Source organism: Primulina tabacum, chromosome 10 (assembly GCF_025594145.1).
Source record: "Primulina tabacum isolate GXHZ01 chromosome 10, ASM2559414v2, whole genome shotgun sequence".
Classification (NCBI taxonomy): Eukaryota; Viridiplantae; Streptophyta; class Magnoliopsida; order Lamiales; family Gesneriaceae; genus Primulina; species Primulina tabacum.
In genome coordinates, this window is record NC_134559.1 from 23,928,287 (window position 1) to 23,941,618 (window position 13,332).

The 13,332-nt window shown below is 40.1% G+C and overlaps 1 protein-coding gene across 1 annotated transcript; it reads left to right on the forward strand.

Annotated features, from left to right (window-relative positions):
• The first annotated feature begins 7,730 nt into the window (after nucleotides 1-7,730).
• On the forward strand, nucleotides 7,731-9,353 carry LOC142504989 (uncharacterized). Its single transcript, XM_075617818.1, has one exon. It carries the CDS (start codon nucleotides 7,731-7,733, stop codon nucleotides 9,351-9,353), a length of 1,623 nt encoding a protein of 540 aa, XP_075473933.1.
• Nucleotides 9,354-13,332: the final 3,979 nt, after the last annotated feature.

Below are 13,332 nucleotides of genomic sequence, written 5' to 3' on the forward strand. Positions count from 1 at the left end.
AAGGTTAGAAACTACCAGTACTACAATTGTAGACCAGTTCAGAAGAGATACAGACCAGAAGATAAAAACAGAAGGGAAGAACAACATCCTAAAATGCATTCTGTTAGAAATAAAAGACCTTCTGTTGCACACACCTCTGGGGATACCCGAAGTACAAGATCACCTAGAATTGTACAAATGTGGGTTCCTAAAGGACTGATAAGGCTTGGAACCAAATGGATTGGGTACCAGTTAGTAAAACTTGTGCTTGCAGGAACAGGAGAAGAAAGCCAAGATAAGCAGCTCTACATGGTATCTGGACAGTGGATGTTCCAGATATATGACTAGACAAAAGAGTCTACTTTCAGAAATAATGAGTTGTACTGGACCAAAGATAACTTTTGAGGAAAAGTAAAAAGGTAAAACCGTGGGTAAGGGTAAGATTATACATAGTAATATCACTATAAATGATGTGCTCTTGGTTGAAAATCTCTGTTACAATTTAATCAGTATTAGTCAACTGTGTGATAATGGTTACTAAGTAGCTTTTCAGAAGCACATCTGCACAGTTAAAGATGTCAATGAGTCTATAGTCTTGACCGGAAAAAGAGAAGGCAAAACCTACAAAGTATCATGGAACAAAGATCATGTTAATGTTCCTACATGTTTAGTTGCCTCCCTTATTGATAAACACTGGCTAAGTCACAAGAGATTGAATCACCTTAACTTCAAGTCTATCAATAATCTCAAGAAGCAGAACATAGTTTATGGTTTACCTGATATTAATTTCGTTAAGAATCATGTATGTTCTGCATATCAACTTGGCAAACAAATAAAATCTAGCTTCAAGAATAAAGGTAGTAAATCAACATCAAGATGTTTGGAATTATTGCATATGGACTTGTTTGGTACAATCCCTATCATGAGCTTCGGGGGAATGAAATATACTCCTGTTGTTATTGATGACTTTTCTAGATTTACTTGGGTAACATTTCTTGCTGGAAAAGATCAAACCAGTAGCCTCATGATCAAGCTTCTGAAAAAGATTCAAAATGAAAAATCAGTTTATGTCATTAAAATCAGAAGTGATCGGGGCACTGAATTTACTAACAAAAATTCTTGAGTTATATTTGGATGAACAGGGTATTCATCATGAATATTCAGCTGCTAGAACGCCTCAACAAAATGGAGTAGCTGAGAGGAGAAACAGAACTCTTAAGGAAGCTGCTAAAACAATGCTAGCAGAGTCATCTCTCAGCGCTTCTAAGCAGAAGCAATCAACTCAGTGTGTCATACACAAAACAGAACCATGATCAACAAGAGTCATAATTAGACTCCATATAAGATATGGAAAGGGAGTAAGCCTAATGTATCATATTTTCATGTGTTTGGTTGCAGATGTTTTGTGTATAATAATGGTAAAAATTATTTGTATGCATTTGATTCAAAATCAGATGCGGACTATTTCTTGGATATTCAGCAGTAAGCAAGACATATAGAATTTTCAAAAATAGAACTCTTAATGTTGAAAAATCTATTCATGTTGTCTTTAATGAAGATAACAGTGCTCTTGGAATTTGTAACATGTCAAATCTAAGTAACATATTAGACAGAATTCATCTGAAACTGGATAGTGAAGATGATGCAGAACCAAGAGTCAAAGATGCTCAAAATCCAGAACCAGACATTCCTCTGGTAGAACCAGTTGTTCAGACACAGGATGTACCAGAACCAGCAGCTGACATTCCAGAACCTGCTACTGCTTTAGCTGAGCATGATCCGAATCCATTAAATTAGGAAGAAATACCTCTAAACCCTTTTGTTTGGAGTAAATATCACCCTCCATCTTTGGTTATTGGAAATCCAGCAGTACCATTAAGAACCATAAGGCAAATGATAAGTGAATATATGCATGCTACTTTTATTTCTCAGGATGAACCAAAGAAGATTGAAGAAGCTTTTCTGGATCCCAGTTGGATTGAAGCTATGCAAGAAGAACTGAATCAATTTAAAAGAAATGAAGTGTGATTTCTTGTACCTAGACTATCTCATCAAGTAGTTATTGGAACTTGACAAGAAGAAGGAATAGACTATGATGAGACCTATGCACCAGTAGCAAGGCTTGAAGCAATCAGAATATTCTTAGCCTTTGCAGATTTCAAGAACTTCAAAGTTTATCAGATGGATGTGAAAAGTACCTTCCTAAATAGTCTACTGCAAGAAGAAGTCTACGTTGAACAACCCCCAGGTTTTATTGATCATTTCTTGCCGCATCATGTTTTTAAATTAACAAACCTTGTATGGTCTGAAACAGGCACCTAAGGCTTGGTATGACACTCTCTCACAATTTCTTGTAAATCATGATTTTACCATCAACACAGTAGACAAGAATTTATTCACATTAGTTAAAAATAAGCACATTCTGTTAGTACAGATTTATGTTGATGACATTATCTTTGGGTCAACTAACCCCAAATTGTGTGCAAAGTTTTTCAAATTAATGCAGGAACAATTTGAAATTAGCATGATGGAAGAATTAACATTCTTCCTAGGACTACAGATCAAGCAACTCAATACAGGAATCTTCATATCAGGTTAAATACACACAGGAACTACTGAAAAAGTTTGGCATGAAAACATGCTCTGTTGTTTCCACTCCAATTAGTTCATCCACTAAGCTTGACAAGGATTAAAATGGAATTTCAGTAGAGGTAACTCAGTATCGCGGTCTTATTTGCTCATTGTTATATCTTACTGTCAGTAGACCTGATATTATGTTTGCTATTTGTATTTGTGCAAGATTTCAGTCTAACCCTAAGCAATCGCATTATATTGTTGCTAAACGAATTCTGAAATATTTGAAGGGTACTCAAAATGTCGGCCTATGGTATCCCAATGATTCATCTTTCAATCTTATTGGATATTCAGATGCTAACTATGCAGGTTGCAAATTGGAAGAAAAAGCACAAGTGGTTTTTGTCAATTTTTTTGTGATAGGTTGATCTCCTGATTTAGTAAAAAGTAGACTTCCATAGCCACGTCTATTGCAGAAGCAGAATACCTTGCTTTTGGAAGTTGCTGCTCTCAATTACTTTGGATGCAACAACAACTTAAGGATTATGGAGTTCAAGCCTCTGAATCACCTATATTCTGTGACAATACCACTGCTATAGCAATTACACACAATCCAGTACTTCATTCCAGAACAAAGCACATTGACATCAAATATCATTTTATTAGAGATCATGTGCAGAAGAAGGACATTCGTCTGGAATATGTCACTACTGATCAACAAGCAGCAGATATCTTTATAAAACCTCTGCCTGAGAATAAGTTTTCTTATTTTCGTAATGTTCTTGGTTTAATTGATTTATCTTAACTACTGATTACTATCTTATGTTTTTTTTGTGTATTTAGTAATAAAAACAGTAGATAACAAGAAGTATGAGAAAATGAACCCTTTTTATTCATAAAATCAGATGCGTTACAATAGATCATCAGTTATAATTTTTTATATCAGCAGTACTGAGATTTACAGCAGAAACCCTAACTAAGACCTGCTGAAATCACCCCATTCTCTTTGCATGATCGTGGTTTGTGAATGGGATGATTCCGCAGCTTAATATCTAATTATATAGAATAATCTAACTGATTATTAAGATTACAGCTCAAGGAATTTCTTTCAAGTCTTCATCTCTTGGAGAATGATGTCTTCAAACATCTTCTTACGAGACACCAGAATTTGCCTTTGGAACTCCTCTACTGCATCCAACTCAGGAGAAGACTCAGATGAATTACTTGCACTATCCATTTGTTAAGTGATTAAAATGATTTCATTTGTGTGTTTGCAGGTATTTATATTTATCCTCGGGGAATTCGAAGAGTCAAGTGACTACTCACCTCCTGCACGAATATCAAGAGTCATCTGTCATTCCCTCGGATATTGAATCTTCGCTTTTAATATTTATTTATTTGCATTAATTTAGGGGGAATACTTTTATTGATTGATATTTTCGTGCCTTGTCCAAAACAGAAGGAGAGTTGTCTTTTCGATAAAACAATGTGTCTACTGGTTTTTATCAAGGTGCTGAATATATTTCAGTACTTTATGACTTCCTGTAGATATTATCATAAAACGACAAATCCTCTTTTGATTTACTTTAGTAACCGCTTTGGACGGCCCGCCTTTTCATTGATTTTCAAAATTTTCAAAATCATTGGCTCACCTGACATTCACTGTTTAACTTTTCAAAAACTCAACCCTAAACATATTGACATGTGTCCCTATATTTACGCTGACGGCTGTACATTTTGAATATTAACCGCCTCTTCTCTCTCATTTCAACTTTTGCGATTTCAGACTACTACATACTAGCTACTGCTTTCTCTCGCATTTCTCTACTACAAAATCTACTTCGAATCCATCTTATTTGCTGAAATGGCTGGAGCTTATACACAAAACGCTTATCAAGTTAACTTTGCATCAGTTCTGACCATCAAGGATAAAAACCTTGTCAAGATGTTCAAGGCGATTGAAAAATCTGGTCTCAGAAGATTTCTGGAAGCACCCGCTATCATCTACAAGACTGCCCTCTTGGACTTCTATGCTAAAGCGACTGTTGAGGATGGGAAATAATTTACTCACATGGAGATGCATCCATATCCATTTATGCTGCTCTACTGGGGTCAACTTTCTTTCTTCCGATTTCAGGGAATTTTGAATGTTCGGTTGTTTCTAAAGAGGAGATGTCTTCTGCTCTCACCTCTTTCTCAGCTTCTGAAGAGGAACTCTCTCCCTCCTGCTTCAAGAAGCTTCTGAAGATGGAGTACCAAGTCCTTTCTGATATTGTTGCTCGCGCTTCTGGCCAAAGCTGGTACGTTTGATAGGCTGACCAAGGACAAGGTTCAAGTGACGATAGCCATCACCTCTGAAGCCAAAATGGATTGGAGTCGCTTCCTGTTCAAAATCATGAAGGATATGATTTTGCGGAAAGGTACTGGTTTTGCTGTTCAGATTAGTAAAAATGTTGAAGGATGCTGGTTTTCCACTGACTTCTGAACATGATGGTTCTTATGTCACAATGGCTAATATTGATAATGTACTTGCCTTAAGGCTAAAGCCAACTGTGGCTGATTTTGTTGCTCTTAAGAAGGATGTGAAGACCATGCACTATGGAAGTGCACCAATTGTGGAGGAACTCATACAGCCAAAATCACTTCATTTCAGCATAAATCTCGAGTGAGCACCTTGAACCAAAAAGTGGCCACATTCATCCGGGAGAGGTTAGTGCAATCACCCATTGATTAAGCCATCAGCGTCATTCGTGGAGCGACTTCAGAGCTTACCTTGTAGCAGATTATTCGTGCCTATAAAAATAAAGGCTCCTCATTCGAAACTTGCACATCCAAATTCTCGAAATCCTCTCTAGCAGCACCGTATTCTCGAAGCTCTTCGTCCTCTAGTAACAAAGCTCTGACGCAATCTCACCGTTCACGTTTACGTTTTCTTGAGCAGTCAGAATACGGTAAGTGGGCTTTTGCTATATATCTTTCTTTGTAAGTGGGTTCTTGATACTATTTTATTTGGCACACTTATTTCTTTTTAAGTGGGAATAATATGTTTCGAAAATAAATTAAACATGACTTTGAAAATTCGGTCGGCGTGATATATTCATTTCCATTTGGTATTGAAATCCCTTGAATTGTTCTTTGTTCGATATCAGTTAAATATGTGAAAGAATGTTTGAATTTTTTTTGTAATGCACTGTAATGACTCGATTTAGAAATGGTAAAGGAAATTCCGAACTTTGATATACTTTGTTTAGGCCCTGATGCGGTGGGTTATAATAACCGTTCCTTTGGCCTCGCCCCTTAGAGGAGTAACATATAGGGGACTGATCAGTAAAAACCATAGTAAATGAGATGATTTTCAGTGCTATATTCGTATTTGTGTTAGTATTTGATTCAACATGCTTAATATTGAAATTTTGATAATTTATTCATATGTATATCCTCGATAATGGTCATGCGCGATCGGCCCCCATTTACTGAGTATTTCTCCAAAATACTCACCCCTTACTTTCCCACCCAGATAAGAATGAGAATCAAATTGAGGATGAGGAGCAAGACTACTTTTGGGGATGGTGATGAAGCAGTCTAATTCGGGACCCGTCGATTATTCTGTCATATGATTTCAGTATCGTGTATTTACGCTTCCGCATGTTTCTATTTCTTTTGAGTTGTAAAGACAGTGAACTTTTGGGAAATTTATGATAATAAACTGGTTTCGGTTTATGATGTACTACGAGGCTAGTTGTTTTTCGATCGTGTGGTTGTTAAACAACGCCGGTGTCATAACCCCGTCTCGGGGCGTGACATTTAAGTGGTATCAGAGCCGCCAGGTTCATAATCCGGTTGGGGAAGGAAATTGTCAAAAAAAAAAAAAAAAAATTCGGCGGAATTTTATAAATCGGCCATTGCTATCCCCTCCGAAACGGCCCAACGATCAAGACTCCCTACCCTAATCGAGAGCTACAGCGCGAAATCGCGAAATTCCTTCGTTTAGGCCTCCGAAACCTCGATTTTGCCGTTTTAGGAAAGTTTTGTAACTCCTATAACTTTTCAGTAGGAAACTCCGAATTCGATTCCGTCAACTGTTCTGGAATCCTCTCGACATGTGCTTCGAATCCATATGTCTATCCCGAAACTTTCCATTTTTGTAAATTTTCGAAAAGTTTTATTTATTTTCCTTTATTTGACTCTATATGACTCTGATATTTTATTCTGGCCTATTTTTGATATTCTGAGCATTTCTCTTTTTCCAGGAAATGGCTCGCATACGTTTAACTGCCCGTAAGAGTGTAGCTTCGATTACTCGTAGAGAGACGTTCCAGCTAGACAGTCCCCGACCTCGCCCGCGCGCTCAGTCTCCTATACGTTTAGATGATTTGGCTCTAGCACGCCACGATAGGACGGTTAGGAGGCTGAGAGCTAGCAATCTGGAGAGGAGGAAGCAAGTGGAGGATCTGACTACCAAGCTATTGGCAGCAGAAAAGAGGATCGATCAGGTATATGAGATGTTCCAACTCGTTAATGAAGATAACGGCGAACTGCGAGAGTCATTACAACTGACGAGGGGCCAAACCAAACAAGCTATGGATGAATTGGACCGACGTACCGTAGAATTGGCTGAAGCTCTTCACGCACTGGTAAGAGATAAGGAGAGAATGGAAGAGTCCTGGAAGGTGGTCATGCAATTGTCAGAAAATAACCAAAGGCTATCAAAGGAGATAGACGAAAGGAAGGCAAGAGAAAAGGCACTCATCCAGAAGGACCAAGCAAACTGCGCGCGTGCAAAGAATGAGTTGGACAACGCGATAGGGAAGATTCTGACTCATAGGGAACAGATTGTTGAATTAGAATCGGAGAATCAAGACCTGCAGATGCAGCTGGCAGAGTTTTTAGACCCGGATGTGCCGGAGGAGGATTCCGAGGAGGAAGAAGCCCCACCTGACGTAGCCGTAGGGAATGGAGAGATAGCGGATTAGAATATTTTAGTGAACCATTTTTAGTTTATTTCCGTTGTTGCTATTCCAGTAAATCCCCATTCAGTTGTTTATGTTTATTTGAGAAATCAATAAAAGTTGTTATTTCGATTACTTGTTGGCGTCAATTTATTTTCGCACAAATTATTCAATGAATTCTATCAGTTTGCGCAACAAATATCTTAGAAACTTGTACGCTTGTAGGAGATGGCCGGAAGACCTCCCCGAAACAATCGCAACCCGCGATACGCAAACATTAACAACCGCAACAACAATGAGGAAGATCCGAATGCTGACGGCAATCCACCTCCCAGAGTGGGCCTGAGCCAACTAGATTTAATGGCTATAGCCACCATAGTGGCAACAACTATCCAGGGTTTGGGAAACCCCAATGGTAACGGTAATCAGCAGCCACAACCACCACCGGCACAGAATGGGATCAAGTATCATTATGAGTCCCTTCGTAAGAACCGTTGCCCAGTGTTCAAGGGAGACGCCGACCCTGAGAGTAGCCAGAGTTGGTTGAAAAGCGTGGAAACCCAACTGCGACTGCTAGAGATACCTGAGGCACTTAAGGTAGAGGTGATAGTGCCATTCCTGGAGGATAAGGCAAGCAAGTGGTGGGAAACCGTCTCACCTACCCTGACAGCCGCCGGAGCAATCACTTGGCAACAATTCAGAGATGTCTTTCTCAATCAGTATTTCTCAGCAGAAGTCAGACTTCAGAAACTGAGCGAGTTTGAGAACTTCTCGCAAACTCTAGACATGTCAGTGGTAGATTACACCTCCCAATTCAATGACCTTGGAACTTATGCCCCGACAATCATGGCAGATGAAGTTCTAAAGATGCACAGATACAAGAAGGGTTTGATCAGCCGTATCCAGTCATCCTTAGCAGTTTATCAACCTACAAGCTTTGCTGATTTAATGGGAGCAGCGATAAGAGCTGAGACGGATATCAAGCGTCGGGAGAACGAGAACAAGAATAAGCGACCTCTTACTGGACAGTCATCTCAAGGGAAGCCACCATTCAAGAGACCGAATCAGTCCAGTGGACCCTTCGAAGGTGCTTCGTCCCACCCAACTTACCAAGAACCAAAGATGTGCCCCAAATGTAATAATCGTCATTCTGGAGAATGCCACCGACAGACGGGAGCATGTTTCAATTGTGGAAAATTAGGGCATCGAATTGCTAACTGCCCCGAGCCATTGAAGAGAAGTACCAAGCCTAATGCTGATGCTTACCTCAACAAGCCAAGGGAGAATAAGCCCAACGCTCGTGTGTTTGCAATAACCCAAGAAGAAGCAGATGATGCAAATGATGTCGTGGCAGGTACCATTTTTGTCAATGAAATGCCAACTTATGTGTTATTTGATAGTTGTGCTACTCATTCATTTATATCTAAGAGGTTCACTAAGAAACTAGGGCTTACGCCTGAATTACTAGTTGAACCATTTAGAGTAGCGACTCCTACTAGTAAGACAGTCGAAACACATAGAGTGCACCGAAAGTGTAAAATCTGTATCAATGAGCACCTATTCCAAGCAGAATTGATACAACTGAACATGTTGGAGTTCGATATCATCTTAGGAATGGATTGGTTAGCAAGAAACAATGCAATGGTAGACTGCAAGGGAAAGAGTGTTAGGCTCCGAATCCCGAACCAAAAAGAGGTCGTGTATCATGGCAAATCCAAGGAACGGAAGTCACTTCTTTCCGCATCCCAAGCATGGAAAGCCATGAAATCTGGAGCAGATATCTATCTAGCAACGGTTAACGCAGTAAAGGAAGAAATTGAACTTAAATCGGGGGACATCCCTATCGTGTGAGATTTCCCAGACGTCTTTCCAGAGGAACTACCAGGGACAATCCCGGATCGAGAAATTGAGTTCGAAATCAATTTAGTGCCCGAAGCGGCACTCATCTCCAAGGCACCGTACAGAATGGCACCAGCTGAACTTAAGGAGCTAAAGGAACAACTTCAAGAATTGCTAGACAAAAAGCAGATTCGACCAAGTGCGTCTCCATGGGGAGCTCCAGTACTTTTTGTCAAGAAGAAAGATGGGAGCATGAGACTGTGCATTGACTATAGGGAATTGAATAAGATCACTATCAAGAACAAGTACCCTCTTCCGAGAATAGATGACCTGTTCGATCAGCTTAAGGGAGCCACAATATTTTCCAAATTGGATTTGAGGACGGGCTACCACCAATTGAAGGTCAGGGCTGAAGACATCCCAAAGACGGCCTTTCGGACAAGGTATGGACACTACGAATTCACGGTGATGCCTTTTGGTCTGACAAACGCACCAGCAGCCTTTATGTACCTAATGAACAGAGTATTCAAGCCGTTCCTGGATCGGTTCATAGTGGTATTCATTGATGACATCCTTGTCTACTCTCCTAGCAAAGAAGATCACGAAGAGCATCTCCGCCTCACTCTACAAACCTTAAGGGAGAAAGAACTCTATGCCAAGTTCAAGAAATGCGAATTCTGGCTAAACAGTGTATCCTTTTTAGGGCATGTGATATCGGAAGCAGGAGTATCAGTGGATCCAAAGAAAGTGGAGTCAATTCTAGATTGGTCGAAACCGAGAAACGCCACAGACATTATAAGCTTTCTTGGATTGGTAGGCTATTACAGGAAATTCGTTGAAGGATTCTCTTCCATAGCCGTACCATTAACAAGGCTTACTCAAAAGAATTCTAAATTAATTTGGGATGACAACTACGAGAAAAGTTTTCAGACATTGAAAGAAAAGCTCGTGTCTACACCAGTGTTAGTCTTGCCCACTGAAGATAAGGATTTCACCATCTACAGTGACGCATCGAAGGAAGGGTTGGGATGTTTACTCATGCAAGAAGGAAGAGTGATTGCCTATGCATCAAGGCAGTTGAAGCCGCATGAACGAAATTATCCCACTCACGACCTCGAACTGGCAGCAGTCGTCTTTGCTTTGAAGATATGGAGACATTATCTCTATGGCTCCAAGTGCGAAATCTTCACGGACCACCAGAGCCTCAAATACTTGTTCACCCAAAAGGAATTAAACATGAGACAAAGGCGATGGATTGAGCTGTTGAAGGATTATGACTTAGACCATAAGCTACCATCCAGGTAAGGCAAACAAAGTAGCTGATGCTTTGAGTCGGAGGAATATGAGTAAGGTTACCTTAGCTGCACTCTCCGCTCAACCATGTCTGCGAGAAATCGTCAAGTTGAACCAGGATCGAGACCTAGTTCTAGTAAAACTTAAGGAACAAGCTAAGGAAGCAAAGTCTCAAGATACTCAGATCGACGACAAAGGAGTCCTTTGGATGAAAGGACGATTGTGTGTACCAGACATAGATAACCTTCGACAAGAAGTAATGTCAGAAGCACATAAGTCGAAATTTTCAGTCCATCCTGGCAGTACCAAGATGTACAGAGACTTAAAGAAGAATTTCTGGTGGAGTGGAATGAAAAAGGATGTTGCGATATTTGTTTCCAAATGTCTTGTGTGCCAACAGGTCCAAGCAGAGCACCAAAGACCTGGAGGACTTCTTCAACCTCTAGAAATTCCAGAATGGAAATGGGAACATATCTCCATGGACTTCGTGGTTGGGTTACCAAAGTCTAGACAAAGCCATGATGGCATTTGGGTAATCGTAGATAGACTCACAAAATCTGCTCATTTCTTACCAGTCCGCATGAACTATAATTTGGACAAGCTAGCCACATTGTACATGAATAACATCGTACGATTACATGGGGTTCCAGCCAGCATCTTGTCAGACAGAGACCCGAGGTTTGTATCTCGTTTTTGGAAGAGTTTTCAACAAGCCATGGGAACTAAGGTCACCCTCAGTACGGCCTACCACCCTCAGACCGATGGTCAAACAGAGAGCACAATTCAAACTTTAGAAGACATGCTGAGAGCGTGTGCCCTAGACTTTAGCGGTAATTGGAGTGAACATTTGCCTTTGATTGAGTTTGCTTACAATAACAGTTTTCACAGCAGCATCGAAATGGCGCCGTATGAAGCTCTGTATGGGCGAAAATGTCGGTCACCACTATATTGGGATGAAGTAGGAAGAAAAGGCCATCACTGGACCCGAATTGATCCAAGAAACAGTGGATAAAATCACTATAATCAAGGAGAGACTTAAAGTGGCACAAGACCGACAGAAAAGTTGGGCTAATTTGAAAAGAAGACCAGTGGAATTCATAGCGGGAGATAAAGCATACTTGAAAGTATCACCAATGAAAGGTGTGGTTCGATTCAACAAACCAGGGAAACTGAACCCTAGATATGTTGGACCTTTTGAAATTCTAGGGAAAGTGGGTACACTTGCATACAGATTGGCACTCCCACCGAGTATGTCTAGAATCCATAATGTTTTCCATGTGTAACAACTAAGAAGATATGTTTCGGATCCAAGCCACATCCTCGAAGCTGAACCACTCCTAATCGAGGGAGACTTGAATGAAGGCCTTACTTATAAGGAAGTCCCGATCAGAATTGTGGATGCCAAAGACCAAGTGCTAAGACGACGAACGATTCCATACGTCAAAGTACAATGGTCCAATCACACCGAAAGAGAAGCCACTTGGGAACTCGAAGAGAAAATGAGAAACCATTACCCTTACCTTTTCGAAGGACAAGATAATCCAAGTTTCGAGGACGAAACTTACATTAAGGAGGGGAGAATGTGAAGACCGTGCACTATGGAAGTGCACCAATTGTGGAGGAACTCATACAGCCAAAATCACTCCATTTCAGCATAAATCTCGAGTGATCACCTTGAACCAAAAAGTGGCCACATTCATCCGGGAGAGGTTAGTGCAATCACCCATTGATTAAGCCATCAGCGTCATTCGTGGAGCCTTCAACACAGCGTCATTCGTGGAGCGACTTCAGAGCTTACCTTGTAGCAGATTATTCGTGCCTATAAAAAGGAAGGCTCCTCATTCGAAACTTGCACATCCAAATTCTCGAAATCCTCTCTAGCAGCACCGTATTCTCGAAGCTCTTCGCCCTCTAGTAACAAAGCTCTGCCGCAATCTCACCGTTCACGTTTACGTTTCCTTGAGCAGTCAGAATACGGTAAGTGGGCTTTTGCTATATATCTTTCTTTGTAAGTGGGTTCTTGATACTATTTTATTTGGCACACTTATTTCTTTTTAAGTGGGCATAATATGTTTCGAAAATAAATTAAACATGACTTTGAAAATTCGGTCGGCGTGATATATTCATTTCCATTTGGTATTGAAATCCCTTGAATTGTTCTTTGTTCGATATCAGTTAAATATGTGAAAGCATGTTTGAATTTTTTTTGAAATGCACTGTAATGACTCGATTTAGAAATGGTAAAGGAAATTCCGAACTTTGATATACTTTGTTTAGGCCCTAATGCGGTGGGTTATAATAACCGTTCTTTTGGCCTTGCCCCTTAGAGGAGTAACATATAGGGGACTGATCAGTAAAAACCATAGAAAATGAGATGATTTTCAGTGCTATATTCGTATTTGTGTTAGTATTTGATTCAACATGCTTAATATTGAAATTTTGATAATTTATTCATATGTATATCCTCGATAGTGGTCATGCGCGATCGGCCCCTATTTACTGAGTATTTCTCCAAAATACTCACCCCTTACATTCCCACCCAGATAAGAATGAGAATCAAATTGAGGATGAGGAGCAAGACTACTTTTGGGGATGGTGATGAAGCAGTCTAATTCGGGACCCGTCGATTATTCTGTCTTATGATTTCAGTATCGTGTATTTACGCTTCCGCATGTTTCTATTTCTTTTGAGTTGTAAA

What these genes read in the sequence shown, in the direction of transcription:
- LOC142504989 (XM_075617818.1), top strand. Translation starts at nt 7,731, where the DNA reads ATGGCCGGAAGACCTCCCCGAAACAATCGCAACCCGCGATACGCAAAC.